This window comes from Brienomyrus brachyistius, chromosome 21 (assembly GCF_023856365.1).
Source record: "Brienomyrus brachyistius isolate T26 chromosome 21, BBRACH_0.4, whole genome shotgun sequence".
Taxonomy (NCBI): domain Eukaryota; kingdom Metazoa; phylum Chordata; class Actinopteri; order Osteoglossiformes; family Mormyridae; genus Brienomyrus; species Brienomyrus brachyistius.
This window is the reverse complement of record NC_064553.1, coordinates 15,752,749-15,770,327: the sequence shown is the minus strand read 5'-3', so window position 1 is coordinate 15,770,327 and position 17,579 is coordinate 15,752,749. Positions and strand designations below refer to the sequence as shown.

Genomic DNA, 17,579 nt, shown 5'->3' with positions numbered 1-17,579 from the left:
CTCTCTACAGATGTGCTTCGATTGGTTCACCAAGGGCCAGCATGACTTGGAGAGTGACGTGCAGCAGCAGCTTTTTAAGGAGAAGATCCTTAAGCTGGACCCTTACGACATCAGCATGAACGGTGAGGGTCCTGATGGAGCTTGTGGGACGGGACACCATACTGGGTTTGCTCATTCAGGGATGCTGGCATCCTCTTAAAGAAAGAAAATGAGCATCAAAGACTCATCACTTGCATAGGGCAGTGTAGAATCTACAGGTCCCTGTGAATCAGTTTTTGATGATCTGATGGTTGAGCTGAGAGAGCTCATGCAGTATGAAGCATCAGAAACCCTTTTTTATTCTCTCTGCCTGTTACCCCACTGTCAGGAGGCTTGTGTATAAGGCCTGCGGCTTTACTGTGATTCATGGTGTCTCTCCATCTTTAGGGTTTAATCTCTTTAAGACATTCTTCGAGAATGTCAACCTGAGTGACCATCGGCTGAAACGCCAGGGGACACAGCTGGTATGTTTGCCCTGTCGGTATGGTGAGGGTGGGAGTGGTCAGAAATACGGTGAAGTACCCCAGTTAAGGATGTAAAATGCGAAAAGGTAGCGTGGCACTGCGTCGTCATCGCGTTTGACTGTCTGAAGTGCGTAGAATAGCTGCAGTGAGATCAGAACTGCAATAGAAATGCGGGGAGGGATGTTTAATAATAGGTCACTGGGCTGTATTTCAGCACGATTTGTGATGGAGGAGTCGGTCTGTTTTGCACTACAGAAGTGTGTCCTATTTATATATGAAGAGTGCCCGTCAGGTACATATCTTTGTGAATCTTTAAATTGAATTATCCACATTGTACAGTCTTACTCCTGTGAGGTGGAGGCAGTGTAGTGTTTGTGTGTTATTTGCTACATCAATTGTTTATTACTGTAGCAAACAGAACAGATTAGGCTTGAAACTCTGAGCTTGTCATTCACTTATGGCTGCTGTCCTGCTCAGAATCCCTGCAGAAAATGCCTCCTCAGACAGGCCCCATTAATTTGGATGCTAGTCCTTCCCCCGCGGTGTTGAACGGGCAGCCAGCCATCTTGCCTGAATCCCCGCTGACTCTTCCCACGTCCCTCTGCCCCCTTCGTCCCTGGCCAGTTCGTGGAACGCCTGGATCTCATCGGGATGGACTTCATCTGGCGGATGGCCATGGAGTCCCCTAACGAAGACATCGCCAATGAGGCCATCCAGCTTATCATCACGTACAGCTACATTAACCTCAACCCCAAGATGAAGAAGGTCAGCCTGCAGGTCACCTGGCCCCCGCATTGATGGTCCGGTTCTGGCTGGTTCATTTTTGCTCACTCGTTCTCGTTCACACAGGATTCTGTATCCCTTCACAAGAAATTCATCGCTGACTGTTATAAGAGGTTAGAGGTAGGTGGATGAAACCAATGGATGCAGTTTGCTGCCGTGAGGCTTCCTGCTATTATGGTACCTGAAGCACTGGCAGTAAATAGTGCTCTGCAGCAGTCAGACCTCACACCTCCTAATTGGCTTTGAGACTCCTGTTCTGCTTCTGAGCCCTGTGGGTGTCACAGCCTCTCTGCCATTCACAGGCAGCCAGTTCAGCACTTGGGGGGCCGACGCTGACTCATGCCGTTACCAGGGCAACCAAGATGCTGACGGCAACGGCCATGCCCACTGTCGCCACCTCTGTGCAGTCTCCTTCCAGGTCGGAACGGCTGACCCCTGGTCAGGCCTCGGTCTTGCTGAAAGACACGTTCTTCTGTTCATATTAAATGAACGCCTTGTTAGATTAACTGGGTTCCTAAAAGTTTGTCTGTCATTCTTAGGTCGTCAAAGCTGGTGATCATTGAAAGGTTACTGTTACTTGCAGAGCGATATGTTATTACTATCGAGGTGAGGCATGCGTCTCTCTGTGTTGGTTATGTCTTGGGGGCGGGTGCATTTTCTGGGGATTTTTCACTGTTACTAAGCTGATAGTGACATCACCAGTTCAGTCTTACTTTGAAGGTTAAGGTTCTGTGGCTTATCTAGTTCGGTGATTATGACTCAAAGGTTTTGTGGTTATTAATCTGATGTTCTGAACTGGTGTTTATATAATCACTGCTGCATGAGCATTTTTCAATTTGACTGGAAATCTATTCTCACATTTTACTGGAAGCTAACATGTTGGGGGAGTTTAATAAGCTGAACGGAAATGAGTGTTTTTAAGTCCTCGAATGTCTGACTGGGGATAAGATCCGACGTGCAAGACATGAGGAACAGGGCTTTAACCAGAACCTGATGTCCGCTGCACCCAACCCGACTGGAACACTCTGTGCAGTTACCTTTCCTGAGACTGTTTTCAGTTCCATTTAAAAGCTGAAAACTGAACTGTCTTGCTTGCACACACCCAGGCATGTTGGCTTCTACTTTATCAAATAACCATGTCTTCATATAAAATAGATTTTTTTTTTTGTAGACAGTTTGCCTGTCTACAGTAGAACATACTCTTCCATTCTAATGGGATACCTGTGATTTTCTGCCATGCTCCTATCTCCAGTTAGAGCAGTCCTCCCCCCATTTCTGCTGGGAGGAACTGTCTGGGGGGTCCCTGAGGACTGGTTTCAGAAACATTGACTTAGAGGGTGGAAGCTCCCTAAAAATTCTTTACATAGGTAGACTATGAGACCAGACTGGGCGTTAACTCCATCTGCATTCAGTTTGCATGGTAATGAATGCTGGGAAATGCAGCTGCCAGGTCTCTGCTCTCACCTGTCTGCATGTGCTTCACCCCCAGGACCTATATTCAGTTCCTCGCACCATTCTACCTCACGGAGCCTCGTTCAACGGGCACCCCGTCATTCTCCACATAACCTACGAATCTACCAAAGACACCTTCACTCTGGAGGTCAGTCCTGCCGCGCTCCCCCCAACAGCATCTGAAACATTAACCAAAGACTGGAATTTTTCTCAGACTAGTGATTTATGTATTCTTGCACTTTTCTATCCCCAGGCGCATAGCAACGAAACCATTGGAAGCATAAGGTGGAAGATGGCTGAGCACCTGAACTGCCCTGTGGACAATGTTCAGATATTTGCCAATGATAGCATGGTGAGTTGGGGCTTTGAGAGCATTGCCGGTCTCGCCCCGCCCATCAGACCTGCTGAGTGACCCCCCCCTCCCCCCCCGCAGCTCACCATGAACCGGGACCAGAAGCTGCTGAACCAACTGGGCTTCTCTGACGAGCAGAGCCTGACGGTGAAGAGCTCGAGCACGGGCACCCCCTCGGGGAGCTCGGCCGACTCGTCTGCCAGCGCCAGCAGTGCCAGTAGCGGCGTCTTCAACTCGGCCTACGCCATGGAGCAGGTCGGCACGCCCTCAAGCCACCCATTGGTGCACTCACCGGGGGGGGCGCCCTTCAGTTGCCCGTTAATAATTCCCTTTCCAAATCTGTCATCAGCAATTTTTATCCCTCACCTCCCCAGGAGAAGTCTCTGCCAGGGGTAGTGATGGCTTTGGTATGCAACGTGTTTGAGATGCTGTACCAGCTGGCCAACCTGGAGGAGCCCAGGTGGGAGGCAAATACGATACTTCTCTATAAGAGTGTTTCTCAGCCCGGTCCTGAGGAACACCCTGAGGGTCCATGTTTACCTGGGAGGGGGCGAAACCGTGGGCTGTCTGGGGGTACTCATGTCCCGGATAAGAAAGGCTGCTCTAAAATGCCCATAGTGCCATTACCCTAATCCCCTAATACCCAATGATGTTTGCCTTGCAGGATAACCTTGCGGGTACGTAAGCTGCTGCTGTTGATCCCTACGGATCCCGAGGTTCAGGATGCATTGGACAACTTTGTGCCTAAAGAATCCAGTCTCTGGAGCCACCAGGTATGTCCTCAATGTAACCCCCCCAAGGACGGTGGTTTTTGATGATGCGCTCAGCATGTGCTTGGTTGACTGACCATGTGCTAAAGACTCTGCTTCTCTCTCTCCCGCAGAAAACCCTCTTTACATTGGGCTCGGGGTCCCAAGCCTCCAAGTCCCCGTCTCTGTCCTCCAAACAGCAGCACCAGCAGAGCGCAGCCTCCATCCTGGAGTCCCTGTTTCGCTCCTCTGCACCGGGAATGTCCACCTTCAGGGTTCTGTACAACTTGGAGGTACCTATTCCCTGATTCTGTCCCCAGTGCCACCCATAAAGTCAGACGCGGGGTAACCGCTTGTCCTCACAGGTGCTGAGCTCCAAACTGATGCCGACGTCTGATGATGAGATGGCCAAGACCAGCGTCAAGTCCTTCTGCGAGAACTTCCTCAAAGCGGGAGGCCTCAGGTGGGCCTCAGCTTATAAACACACTGGGAGTTTGCTGCTTGGGTCACATTATTGAAGCAGAGTTATCTGTTATCAGAGGGGAGATGTTTGAGGTGATATTATTACTTTGTGTCTGTACGTCTGTCCAGCCTGGTGGTGAACGTGATGCAGAAAGACTCTATACCATCAGAGGTAGACTATGAGACCAGACAGGGCGTTTATTCCATCTGCCTTCAGCTTGCACGGTAAAGGCTTCATCACGCTCTTAATCCCCCATGAGCAGCTCCTGGATGTAGTCGTGAGCTCTCTGGCTCCGCCTGCAGGTTCCTCCTGGTTGGGCAGACCATGCCTAGCATCCTGGACGACGAGCTGGCCAAGGAGGGTCCGGATGCGCTGTCGTCGCGGCCCTTCCGCAACGCGAGCCGGCAGGCCGGCCGGCAGCTGTCGCTGTGCGGCACCCCAGAGAAGGCCTCCTACCGGCAGGTGTCGCTGTCCGAGCGCTCGTCCATCCGCGTGGAGGAGATCATCCCTGCTGCTCGTGTGGCCATCCAGGTGCGGCCCGTCCCGTCAGTCCCGTCCCGTCACCCGCAGTGATGGTGTAGCGTGAAGCCTGACACTGCTCTGTATAAGGCTGCTGTTAGTTTAGTTACTCAGCATTACTTAAATCCTGCTATGTAGACAAGTCAGGCACAAGGAGCCGCCTTGACATGATTGTGAAAACCTTCATGATTGATCTGATGGTGCAGAGATGATCCCCTCTTCTCTTCTTACTCCGCTTGTCTTGCCTGGCCAGACCATGGAGGTCAGTGACTTCACTTCCACGGTGGCCTGCTTCATGCGGCTGACATGGGCAGCGGCCGCTGGCCGCCTGGACCTGGTGGGCAGCAGCCAGCCAATCAGGGAGACCGCCACCTCTCTGCAACCCGCAGGGATCCGCAGCCGGCTTAGCAGCACAGGTGCTGTGTCACTCATCCGTTTGATTCGCCTCTGCTGCACCCCTGTGGCTGATGGGAGCATAGCAGGCTTGAATTATTAACGTGTATTGCATTTAGAATGATGGATGATGATGATGATGATGCTTTATTTGACATTTGCACAAGTATGAGCACAGGTATAAATATAATCAGTTGTAGCTGCTTTTAAATGTTTATTCGTATGTGTAGTGGTGAAGTCGTCTTGCATCTGTCTTGCCCACAGGCAGCAACTGCAGCTCCAGCAGCGAAGGGGAAGTCACCAGCCTGCACGCCGGCATCTGCGTCAAGCAGCCGTGCGTGTCCATCAAAGACACCATCATCGCCCGGGAGGCGCTGTCGCTGCTTGTCACCTGCCTGCAGCTGCGCAGCCAGCAGCTCTGTGAGACCCGCTCTCCCTTTAGTGTAGCGCTGATTGTAGCCTCAGATGCTCAGTATGTATGAGTCATGAGTGCCTGGCCTTCCCTGTAAGCTCGCTCTCTCTGCTCACTTTTAGGCTCCTTTTACACCTTACCCAGCGTGACTGACTTTATCATTGACCTGCTGCTCGGCTCCCCGAGTGGAGAGGTAATGCTTTTTGATTTGGAAATGAGGCAGCTGTACTCTGCTTTCTCGTTCACTTGTAAAGTTTCAGAAATTGAATGTTGATGCACTGTTTCACTATTCTCCCCGTCGCTGCCTGTCCCAGATCCGGCGTGTGGCCTGTGACCAGCTCTACACGCTGAGCCAGAGTGACACCTCGGCCTACCCAGACCTGCAGAAGCCCAATCTCTTTCTCCTGAACGTCATCCTGACAGCTCAGCTGCCCCTGTGGTCCCCAACCAGCGTCATGAGGGGCATCAACCAGAGGTCATATCTTACTGGGGATTTTCCTATTACATCTGGGAGCCTTCAGGACCCAGCTTACCTTGGACACCCAAAGATCTCTCTCCCTTCATAGCTCTTTAACTGCTGCAGGACTGTTTTTTTCATTTCAAGGTTGCTGCCATGACAGCTCGTGAGGAGTTTTACTTGCACAAAAAAATAAAACCCTTTTCTTTACACAAAAATGTTCTGAGACCAGAAGAAAAAATGATTGGCTCAAAGAGTAACCAATCAGATCATGGAGGAGGTGGGGCCAAACAACTAGATGAGGCTTGGACTCGCCTCCTCTACAATCTGATTGGTTACCTCTCTGAACCAGTCATTTTTCCTTCTGCTCTCAGAATATTTTTGTGTACAGAGAACTCCCATGAGCGCCGTGACGCAGCAGTCAGGTGACATTTACCACGCTAATGAGGTTGTTGTGACGGGCAGGGTGCTGTACTGGGTTTGGTCACCTGTTGGCAGTGAGCATGAACCGGCATCCGCCTCTTCTGTTCCAGGTTACTGTCTCAGTGCACCGAGTACTTTGACCTGAGGTGCCAGCTTCTGGACGACCTGACTTGTGAGTTTCCAAGTCACCGCCTCCCCCCCCCCCCCGATGGCCATCTCCCTGCACGACTGCCTTGTCACACCCGCGCCCATATCCACCCCCCCACCTCCTCCCTTAGCGACGGAGATGGAGCAGCTACACATCAGCCCAGCAGCCATGCTGGAGGATGAGATTAACTGGCTGGACAACTTCGAGCCGAGCTGGACGGCGGAGCTGGAGACGAGTGCCGCCGACAACATCCTGCTGGCAGGTCACCTGCGACTCATCAAGACGCTGCTGTCGCTGTGCGGCACCGAGAAGGAGCAGCTGGGTGAGCCTAAGCCCCGCCCCCCCTCCACCTTACCTCACTTCCCCTGGTGATGGTCCCTGACCTCATGTCACCTATACGAAATGGCCGTAACGTCACCATTGTAGCTTCAGCACCCTATTTCCCTATGTGGCCTTAAATGCCCATATGTCCGTCCCCCCCCTTCTCAGGCTCCTCCCTGATTCAGCAACTTTTAGACGACTTCCTCTTCCGAGCATCACGCATCATCCTGAACAGCAACAACCCCGTGGGCTCCTCCGCTCCCAGCCAGGACTTCCACCCCAAGTAAGAGGTCCCGCCGCTGGCCTGGGTTGTACACTGTGCCCCCCGCAGCAACCTCACACCCCTCTCCCTGTGTCTGTGCAGGTGCAGCACGGCGAGCAGCCGGCTGGCTGCCTACGAGGTGCTGGTGATGCTGGCAGACAGCTCCCTCACCAACCTACAGCTAATCACCCGTGAGCTGCTCTCCATGCACCACCAGTCCGACTCGTCGCTTAGCAAGGAGTTCGACGTGAGTTTAGGGAGGCACCTGAGACCTGTTATTCGAGTAGCTGTGTGTCAGTTTTGCTGGGATCGGGTCTGTAACCAGTGCCCTGTGCTTCCCAGTACCTTCCCCCAGTGGACAGCCGTTCCATTTCTGGATTCGTGGGTCTGAAGAATGGAGGCGCCACCTGCTATATGAATGCAGTCTTCCAGCAGCTCTACATGCAGCCTGGACTGCCCGAGGTGAGCCCCCCAGCTGCTTGAGTTCTGCCTGTACTCCGGCCCCTTGTGGTGTCAAGTGACGTAAACCCTCTACTGCACTGTTTCTCAACCCAGTCCTCAGGGACCACTAGACTGTCCACATTTTTGCTCCCACCTCTGGCGCCCCCCGAAGGCTGGGTTGAGAAATACCTGCTCTACTGTAACATCAACTGATTTGTTTAAAATGTAATGTTTGTGAAGAATTCTTCTCATTCTCACCTGCAGGTTGGGTTTGTTCACCATCACTAAGATTTGTTTGTTTTATTTAATAGGCGTTCCTGTCTATAGAGGATGACACTGAGAACCCAGAGGAGAGTGTGTTCTATCAGGTCCAGTCCCTGTTTGGGCATCTCATGGAGAGTAAGCTGCAGTACTATGTCCCGGAGAATTTCTGGAAGGTGTGTACGAACACTGTCGACACCCTCTATATGGGATGTATCCTCCGTTTGTATGGCTGCATCCTGCAACATGCATCTGGTCACTGCTGCCATTAGATTCTCTTCTGCCCGCATCGTGCAGATCTTCAAGATGTGGAACAAAGAGTTGTATGTGCGGGAGCAGCAGGATGCTTACGAGTTCTTCACCAGCCTGGTGGACCAGCTGGACGAGCACCTCAAGGTTCCCACTTTTGCATGCATGTTTGGCTCGGTTTCCACGCTGACGTGGTCGGTTATGGGTGCCCCTGTGGTCCCGTCATTTGGTTCGCAGGGGATTCACGGTTCCATTGTTGAGCCATGCATTCACTTTATGTCGGTCTGCTGTGGTATATTTACAGAGCCGTTAATGGGGAGACATGTGACCCTCATTTACATGCATCTTAGCGTCTGGCTCATTTTTTGCTTTTCAGAAAATCGGCAGAGAGCAGATCTTCAAGAACACCTTCCAGGGCGTCTTCTCCGACCAGAAGATCTGTAAGGACTGTCCACACAGGTACAGACGCGCTGGATCTGGGCCGACACGGCATGCATGTAGCTGCCCGTGTCTGAGCTTTCCCTCGGTGTGGCTGCAGGTACGAGCGGGAGGAGACCTTCATGGCCCTCAACCTGGGCGTGACGTCCTGCCAGAGTCTGGAGATCTCGCTGGATCAGTTTGTGCGTGGCGAGGTCCTCGAGGGCAGCAATGCGTACTACTGCGAGAAGTGCAAGGAGAAGGTAAGTTCCAGCCCCACCCCCTCCGGGGTCGCTGCTCCGCCCCAGGTGTTGATGGGAGCCGTGGCCCTGTCTCCCGGATACCGGAGCTCAGTGTACCAACATCAGTATCGTATCGTGATACCAGACATTTAAAATTGTACGATTCTAGCAAATTTCAATATTTAACCCTTTGGGGTCTAGGGGTAGGGAACACAGTTTCACTGACTGGGGCATGGTCACACATTTCATTCAATATCATAATTTATTTGCCATGAATTAAGTTTATTTCTTATATATTTATTTTGACATGAAACTTATCTTAATCTTAGTGTACTTTGTGAATGTGTCATTTATGTGAAGTTTGTAATTTGACATTATAAAAAGTATAAACATTATAAAAGTACATAGTAAGCAATGGTGGAAGTTTGTTTTGATCCCAGATATCTGATCACCAAAGTCTCGGCTACATGAAGGTGACTAAATGGTGTAGTTGCAACATTCAGTTTGATAAATAAGAAAAAGCTAACTCGTGTCACTATTTCTGGTCTCCTTTCATTGAATATGTAGAAGCTCTCATGTGTTTGCATGAGCCATTCACACCTGGCCACACCCCCCCCCCCCTTTATGGTGCTGATGGGGATGTATCTGGATCGCGTTTCACCATTGGGTTGTTCATCTAATTACCATGCGAATGTGATTTGAATACGCAGCAATGCGGCTATTTATAATGCGAATAGCAATCTTCAGGTGAGGGCGGCACTACACGCCCCCCGATGCAGGTAAAACAAAGAAAGGTGACATGCTGTACTTTTTTGTCGATTTTGACCTACTTTTAAAAACGAATTCTTCCAACAATGGACGTTTTGAAAAGATGACAGATTAGGGATTTATTCAACGCTTTTTTTCATGTTTCTACAATAAGTTTAGTGAGTTATGAACTAAAATACACGAGAACGATACGCAGCATCGCCGACGATGCTGTCGACCCCAGAGCATTAAGAACTTAAAACAAATTTAACAACTAATGTAAGGTTTACTGTAGACTAAACATGATTTTAATGGAATGGTGTTTAATCTATGCATATTTCATTGATAATGTTGAAATAATATTATAGGACATTTCTGTTGGTTTAATTCATAATTAGGACTGCTTATTATAAAGCAAAGCAATATTTAAATAGGGATGTTTTACGGCATCTATTTACTATTGTTGTGGTATTGAGGTACCGAAGCTGGAACAGGTATCAAAGTCTAAATTTTGCTTTCAATCTGCCTCTCCTGGGACAGAGGACCACGGTAAAGCGAACTTGCATCAAGTCCCTCCCCGGCGTGCTGGTCATCCACCTTATGCGCTTCGGCTTTGACTGGGAGAGCGGCCGCTCCATCAAGTACGACGAGCAGATCCGGGTAAAGTGACTCTGCTGCCCCCTGGTGGGTTGCTGTGATAATGCCTTAGGTCGATCCCAGGAACATCCTGATGCCTCCACTCTGTCCACCACCAGTTCCCCTGGGTACTAAACATGGAGCCCTACACTGTGTCCGGGACGGCACGTCAGGACTGCAGCGCCGACCACGGAGAGAATGGGCGGTCCGGCGAGCCGGGCTTGGGGGGGTCACCCCGGAAGAAGGTCACCATCTCGGAGAACTACGAGCTGGTGGGCGTGGTGGTGCACAGTGGGCAGGCCCATGCTGGACACTACTACTCCTTCATCAAGGACCGACGGTGAGTGACGTGCAGGGTCCTCAGGCTCTGGGGCACCTGCTTTGGTGGTTTCATATCAACATGTTCTGACAAGACAAGATCACAGATGGGTGCGTGGGGATGACGCCGTGCATTTTCTGTCGCCGTTTACGCATCGTCAGATTTTTTTATTTTTTTATTTTTTTTTTTTTTGCTTCAGTGTTCAGTGTCATGACATATGGTGGATCTGTTCCCCACCTCTCCACACAGGGGCGCTGCTCGGGGCAAATGGTACAAGTTCAACGACAACGTGGTGGAGGAATTTGACATGAACGACGAGACGCTGGAGTACGAGTGCTTCGGGGGCGAGTACAGGCCTAAGGTGTACGACCAGTGTGAGTGTCACTTCTGTGCAGCAATCACTCTGCCACACCTCTGATTAATGCTATCATTCGTTGGACTCCCTGTAAGTTTGTCTGTGTTGACATGGGCGGGATTCTCTCCCTCCAGCCAATCCATACCCCGATGTCCGCAGACGTTACTGGAACGCATACATGCTCTTCTACCAGCGCATCTCGGACCAGAACTCTCCCGTCTTGCCCAAGAAGAGCCGAGTCAGCGTGATGAGGCAAGAGGCGGAGGACTTGTCCCTGTGAGTGCGCTGTGGGCTGTCGCCCCCCTGCTCCGCATCCTTCCCCATCCGCCCAGCCTGCTCTGTACCGCTGACGTTTCTGTCCCTTCCTCAAGGTCAGCGCCGTCGTCACCCGAGATCTCGCCCCAGTCCTCCCCACGCCCCCCCCGGGCCAACAACGACCGGCTGTCCCTGTTAACACGCCTGGTCAGGAAGGGAGAGAAGAAAGGCCTGTTTGTGGAGAAGATGCCTGCTAGGATCTACCAGGTGGAGCCTCCTGATGCAGCGTTATCAGTCTCGCCTCCTGAATTGTGGCCACTTTAGAGCGAGTACAGCATCCCTGCAGATGTTTGTTTGCGGCTGTCTGTCAAATCAATACGTGGATCTGGCTGTTTCAGATGGTGAGGGATGAGAACCTCAAGTTCATGAAGAACCGGGACGTTTACAACAGCGACTACTTCAACTTTGCCCTCTCCCTGGCGTCTGTCAATGCAGTATGTTGAGCGTCCCATTAGGGAAACAGTCAGATTACTCACGTTTACACCCTGCTGTTGCTATGAAATCCGACACGTTGACGTTCTTCGTCTTCTAGACCAAATTGAAGCACCCCTTGTATCAAGAGATGGCCAAGGTCAGCGTGCAGCTGGCCGTCAACTTCCTGTTTCATACATACCTTCGTACCAAGAAGAAGCTCAGGTAGGCAGCAGTGTTGGGGGAGGTGTTTTGCGGTGACATGCTCCTATAAGCCCTGTTTAAGGTTTTGTTTTGAAGCAGGTAATGTTATACTGTACCAAGATATCCTGTGTGCTTTGTTACAGCAGCCAAGTACAGGTCTTTATTCTTGCCGGTATGCTGACCAAGCAAATTATTCAAGTCGAGATATATATATTTTAAATCTGAGCGTCACGTCTGCGGTTGTCGGTTGCTTCAGTGTGTGACCTCTGTGTGACTTCCAGGGTTGACACAGACGAGTGGATAGCCACAGTTGAGGTGCTTCTGTCCAAGAGCAGCGAGGCCTGCCAGTGGATGGTGCAGTACCTAGTGAGCCCAGAAGGACGTGAGATCAGCAAGTAAGTCGGGAAGGGGGGGTTGCTTTGCCCAGTAGGCTTTTTTTTTTTTTACTCTGAACATTGAGAGAGGGGGATTGGCAATACTAATGCTGCTCTGATGTACTTCTACTTTGGATGAATAATGTAGAATATTTATGGTTGTTTGGTACTGTAGATATTTTAATAATTTTAACAATCAATTTTGGAGACACCTACCCATAGAAATGTTTATTTGTACTATTTTCTACATTTTAGAAAAAAAGACTATAAAATAACGTGGAATAATGCGCTGACCAAGAAACAAGGAAATAATTTGTTTTGGGGGGACAGCTGTGTGAGTTGTGACTCAGAAGGTTGCAAGTTCAAATCCTTGGTTCGGCAGAGTGATCCCACTGTTGGACCCTTGAGCAATGCCCTTACCCCAATTGCCCCAGGGACTGGCTGATCTTACTTTCTCCTTTATGCCAGTTTCATTAGATGGCCTCCTGGGATGCTCTTCCAGGTGTTCCCATGTATATTTTGAGCACTTATTGGTCATTTTTCCTTTTGTCTGCCCTAGGGTTTGCCTGCTGGAGTCCAGCGTGCGGGAGGTCCGTGTCGTGGTGGCCACAATCCTGGAGAAGACACTGGAGAGCGCCCTCCACTTCCAGGACAAGGGCCTGGACGCGCTGCTGGATGTGCTGCTGTCCCTGCTGGACAAGGACGTCCCAGAGAACTGCAAGAACTGCTCACAGTACTTCTCATTGTTCAGTAACTTCTTACAGAGGGTGAGTGAGGCCGCCTGTCAGTGTGGCGTTTCAGGACGTTGACACTGGGAACAGGCATCTGCAGTATAGCTTCATCATTACTGCATTCAGCTGTATTAGGATCCCCCATGGTGTCCGTGTTCCTCCAGGGTTACGGGCCGTGTCAGCTCCTGCTGAAGCATGCTGCCTACCGCCGAATGCTCGTCTTCCTGCTGGGGCCTCACAGGCAGAATAACCAGGTAGATGTGGGGTGCCGGGCGGGGCCTCTCTGTGTGGGCAGGGCCTTTCTCAGCAGGCAGGCCCACTGCTCCTGGCCACTCAGCCTATTCCTCTACCGCCACACAGAACCGGCGATGGAGTTCTGCCCAGGCCCGTGAGTTCCTCCACCTCCATAACTGCCTAGCCCTGCTGGTGCTCCACTCAGACGTTTCCAAACACAGGACAGTGGGTCAGTACATTTCTGAAAAGCCTCCCTTGCCTGTAGTCCTGTTAGTGCTGCCTTTCAATAATTCCCAGTGCAGTTGGGTTTAGTAGCATTTTTGGTGGCCCTTGTCCAGTTGGTATTGGCGCTTCATCATCGTTACTTATATCATTACCCTCCCACCAACGCAGCCCCGGGTCCCCACAAGCTATCTGCCAGCAGCGGCATCTCCTGCCCCGGCCCCCTCCTGCCACTGCATGCCGACATCGAGGCACTGCTCTTCAAGCCGGAGGGGCAGCCCTATCTGCTGGAGGTAACGTGTTGGCCGCCATCACAGTTAACGCCATTGCCGTTAGTGTCGCCGCCCCCGGGAGGCTCTGTGTCCTCATGTCCACCCCCCCCCACCCGATGCCTCAGGTGATGTTCGCCATGCGTGAACTGTCCGGGCCGCTCTCCTTCCTCATCGAGATGATCATCTACTGCTGCTTCTGCAATGAGCCCTTCTCTCTGGGCGTGCTGCAGTCGCTAAAGGTACAGTCAGGTCCCCCACCGGCTCAAGCGCTTTCAGGAACCTGCTCCATTCTCTGACCTTCAGAGGCACAGAGGTCGCTTTTTAACCCTGAGATCTTCTCATTCCATACCCTGCTGCCTTTGCCATCAGAATCAGCTGGAGACGGCACCTCCCCACGAGCTGAAGAATGTCTTCCAGATGCTGCTGGAGATCCTGGTCAGTATCAGGAATCATTTCCTGCCTGGCTACTCTTTTCAGGCTGATACTAATTCTTGTCCGACCAGCCCCTGGTTTCTGTAACAGTGGGTGCTTCAGTCCCTGCTGGTACTTTGGATTTATTCCTCTCTTATGGCTGCTCTCACTGATGGAAGTTGCTCTCATATATCCTACTTTGTATCCTACTGACTTTGGTTTGTTAGATGGTGGAGGACCCCCTGCAGTCACAGAGGCTCAAGTATGCCTTCGAGTCTGAGAAAGGGCTTTTGGGTACGTACAGAGGACAGCCCTCTCTGTCGGGGTCTTTCTCCACTCTTATGCTCTTCAACCTGATGTAGGTTTTGCATTTTTAAAGCGTAAACCTTAGTTTCTGTTTTATGGTGACACTGAACATGCCCCCCCCAATGATGAAGGCACTCTGTGTCCCATTCTGTGTCCAGCTCTAATGCACCAGAGTAACAACATCGACAGCAGCCGCTGCTATCAGTGCGTGAAGTTCCTAGTCACCCTTGCTCAAAAGTGAGACCTTGCCTTCTACGATCCATATTTCCTGCTCTACACCTGGGTTCTCCTGGGCATTTGACACCTATTCCTGAGTGGAGATGCTCCCTAAAGGTCACTGTGCTCTGCCTCCTCAGATGTGCCCCAGCCAAGGATTACTTCAAAGAGCTGTCGGGCCACTGGAGCTGGGCAGTGCAGTGGCTGCAGAAAAAGGTAAAAATGTGTTTGCCCTGCTGCTTCTGTTTGCCCTATCCTGCTTCTCGGCTTCGAGTCCAGTCTGGGCTTGTGCTGCGTTCATGCCGAGCTGCGTGGTGCCCCTCCGCATACCGTAATCGCTGTATTTGTGCTGCGTTCATGCGCGGCTGTATGGTGCCCCTCCGCATACTGTAATCGCTGTATTTGTGCTACGTTCATGCCCGGCTGCATGGTGCCCCTCCGCATACCGTAATCGCTGTATTTGTGCTGCGTTCATGCGCGGCTGTATGGTGCCCCTCCGCATACCGTAATCGCTGTATTTGTGCTGCGTTCATGCGCGGCTGTATGGTGCCCCTCCGCATACTGTAATCGCTGTATTTGTGCTGCGTTCATGCCCGGCTGCATGGTGCCCCTCCACATACTGTAATCGCTGTATTTGTGCTGCGTTCATGCCGAGCTGCGTGGTGCCCCTCCGCATACCGTAATCGCTGTATTTGTGCTGCGTTCATGCCTGGCTGCATGGTGCCCCTCCGCATACCGTAATCGCTGTATTTGTGCTGCGTTCATGCCTGGCTGCATGGTGCCCCTCCGCATACCGTAATCGCTGTATTTGTGCTGCGTTCATGTCCGGCTGCATGGTGCCCCTCCACATACTGTAATCGCTGTATTTGTGCTGCGTTCATGCCCGGCTGCATGGTGCCCCTCCACATACCGTAATCGCTGTATTTGTGCTGCGTTCATGCCTGGCTGCATGGTGCCCCTCCGCATACCGTAATCGCTGTATTTGTGCTGCGTTCATGTCCGGCTGCATGGTGCCCCTCCGCATACCGTAATCGCTGTATTTGTGCTGCGTTCATGTCCGGCTGTATGGTGCCCCTCCGCATACTGTAATCGCTGTATTTGTGCTGCGTTCATGCCCGGCTGTATGGTGCCCCTCCGCATACTGTAATCGCTGTATTTGTGCTGCGTTCATGCCGAGCTGCGTGGTGCCCCTCCGCATACCGTAATCGCTGTATTTGTGCTGCGTTCATGCCCGGCTGCATGGTGCCCCTCCGCATACCGTAATCGCTGTATTTGTGCTGCGTTCATGCCCGGCTGCGTGGTGCACCTCCGCATACCGTAATCCGCTGGGGTCAAAGTATGTCCCAAAGTAACCCGAGAGCACCATCTAGTGGCGTCACTACTCCCGACTCGGCAAACGACAAGTTGGAGTTCGGCACATTCAGTTGAAGCGTTTACTAGCCAATCCTCATGAGACTAATACCCATAGGAGATGTTTATGATGTTTATTAAAATATCATTATTTCTTATTTAAAATTCATGGAGTCACATTTCCCCAGCCCATATTGGATATGTGTATTTCAGAACACGATTTAAGTGATCACAAGGTTTTTCAGGAATACATTAGTCACATTGTAGCAGGACTGATTGTATGTACAATTGCGATACAATGCAGCAGTCAATAATAGCCGTCATTTTATAAAATAAAATGGTATAATAAAAATAAAATCTATAGCAGCAGCTGACTCTTGTAAACAAGTTGCACTAGAACATTGGGATTTTTACTAAGATTGCCCCCTCTTACTGTTCAAACAAAAACAATGCAATTTTTGACAGAGATAATAGAATGCAGCTGTGTTCCTGAAATAACCATGTAAATTGTAGTAGATATCGTGTCATTTCCACAATGGTATCAAGACTTTTTTTTTTTATCGTGATATTGTGAAATCCTTTCCTGTTTTCATTGGGACTTTGAGCAAGGGCCCCAACACCAAGTGCTCCAGGAAAGCTGGGTGCTGGGTGACCCCAAAACGTACTTGCCTATAAATCCATGCATGTCTCTTTCTGTCACGGAGAATTAGTTGGCATGAAAACTGCTCAGTTTCCCAAGTGCAGTAAATGAGGATCTCTCGTGTTTTGCTGTTGTAGATGTCAGAACACTACTGGACCCCCCAGAGCAACGTTTCAAATGAAACATCAACTGCCAAAACCTTCCAGCGCACAATCTCAGCACAGGTAGGGCGAGCTACTGACGGCAGACGGATGCTGGCATGGTCTCCAGGTTTGCAGAGAGCTGCGGAAGCCGGCTGTGCGTCTCATGCTGACCTGCAGCTCACCTGGAAACAGCCACATCCTGGGTGACCACTGGCAGTGCCAGTTAGCTTTAATGATAAGTAGGAACTCTGTTACCCCATCCCTGTGTCCTGCGATGCCGCTTCCCCAGACCCATGGATGGATGGATGGATGGGTGGGTGGGTGGATGGACGGACAGACGAGCCCCCCCCCCCCGCCCGTGGTCGCTTACTATAATGGACTTCTGCTTTGTCTAAGCCAGTTGATGTTCAGCACTCAGAAGAGCATGTCGCTCTCACGTTCTCAGACCTTAGCCTGTCAGCAGCTGTGTGTGTTTTTCCACCCCCCTCAGGACACGCTGGCCTACGCCACAGCTCTCCTGAATGAAAAGGAGCAGTCGGGCAGCAGCAATGGCTCCGACGGCAGCCCCGCCAACGAGAACGCCGAGCGCAGCCTGAGACAGGTACTGTCCCGTGGAGCCGATTCGGTTCCCGCTGACCTGCAGCCTTGGTGTCATGGGCAGCAGGAGTGCCGGGCTCATGGGCAGCAGGAGTGCCGGGCTCATGGGCAGCAGGAGTGCCCTGTGTTTGATGTGAATTAAAGCCACGTAGTAACATCACCTGGAATATGAGGAAATGAACTTCACTTAAAATAACAATATGTGTTATGCAGGCATTTGGAACATTTTATCATATATTTATGTAAACC

At 51.1% G+C, this 17,579-nt stretch overlaps 1 protein-coding gene across 2 annotated transcripts in view; it reads left to right on the top strand.

Moving 5' to 3' along the window:
* The window catches only part of usp24 (ubiquitin specific peptidase 24), a 39,598-nt gene that overhangs the window by 19,373 nt on the left and 2,646 nt on the right, over positions 1–17,579 (top strand). For both annotated transcript variants that reach the window (XM_048988564.1, XM_048988563.1), the window contains 47 exons: positions 11–122; positions 427–503; positions 1,128–1,268; positions 1,353–1,406; positions 1,589–1,704; positions 1,826–1,892; positions 2,776–2,886; positions 2,992–3,090; positions 3,172–3,345; positions 3,465–3,550; positions 3,755–3,863; positions 3,974–4,132; positions 4,205–4,302; positions 4,431–4,526; positions 4,605–4,833; positions 5,075–5,237; positions 5,479–5,634; positions 5,749–5,819; positions 5,941–6,101; positions 6,617–6,678; positions 6,785–6,976; positions 7,144–7,258; positions 7,340–7,484; positions 7,580–7,699; positions 7,990–8,115; positions 8,237–8,335; positions 8,565–8,647; positions 8,727–8,868; positions 10,135–10,254; positions 10,350–10,570; positions 10,799–10,923; positions 11,039–11,180; positions 11,276–11,426; positions 11,558–11,653; positions 11,752–11,855; positions 12,116–12,229; positions 12,768–12,975; positions 13,104–13,193; positions 13,300–13,402; positions 13,567–13,688; positions 13,793–13,906; positions 14,037–14,102; positions 14,306–14,372; positions 14,543–14,621; positions 14,741–14,816; positions 16,728–16,814; positions 17,224–17,334. In XM_048988564.1, coding sequence (XP_048844521.1) covers positions 11–122; positions 427–503; positions 1,128–1,268; positions 1,353–1,406; positions 1,589–1,704; positions 1,826–1,892; positions 2,776–2,886; positions 2,992–3,090; positions 3,172–3,345; positions 3,465–3,550; positions 3,755–3,863; positions 3,974–4,132; positions 4,205–4,302; positions 4,431–4,526; positions 4,605–4,833; positions 5,075–5,237; positions 5,479–5,634; positions 5,749–5,819; positions 5,941–6,101; positions 6,617–6,678; positions 6,785–6,976; positions 7,144–7,258; positions 7,340–7,484; positions 7,580–7,699; positions 7,990–8,115; positions 8,237–8,335; positions 8,565–8,647; positions 8,727–8,868; positions 10,135–10,254; positions 10,350–10,570; positions 10,799–10,923; positions 11,039–11,180; positions 11,276–11,426; positions 11,558–11,653; positions 11,752–11,855; positions 12,116–12,229; positions 12,768–12,975; positions 13,104–13,193; positions 13,300–13,402; positions 13,567–13,688; positions 13,793–13,906; positions 14,037–14,102; positions 14,306–14,372; positions 14,543–14,621; positions 14,741–14,816; positions 16,728–16,814; positions 17,224–17,334 — 5,559 coding nt within the window. The remainder of the gene's footprint in view (positions 1–10; positions 123–426; positions 504–1,127; positions 1,269–1,352; positions 1,407–1,588; positions 1,705–1,825; positions 1,893–2,775; positions 2,887–2,991; positions 3,091–3,171; positions 3,346–3,464; positions 3,551–3,754; positions 3,864–3,973; positions 4,133–4,204; positions 4,303–4,430; positions 4,527–4,604; positions 4,834–5,074; positions 5,238–5,478; positions 5,635–5,748; positions 5,820–5,940; positions 6,102–6,616; positions 6,679–6,784; positions 6,977–7,143; positions 7,259–7,339; positions 7,485–7,579; positions 7,700–7,989; positions 8,116–8,236; positions 8,336–8,564; positions 8,648–8,726; positions 8,869–10,134; positions 10,255–10,349; positions 10,571–10,798; positions 10,924–11,038; positions 11,181–11,275; positions 11,427–11,557; positions 11,654–11,751; positions 11,856–12,115; positions 12,230–12,767; positions 12,976–13,103; positions 13,194–13,299; positions 13,403–13,566; positions 13,689–13,792; positions 13,907–14,036; positions 14,103–14,305; positions 14,373–14,542; positions 14,622–14,740; positions 14,817–16,727; positions 16,815–17,223; positions 17,335–17,579) is intronic.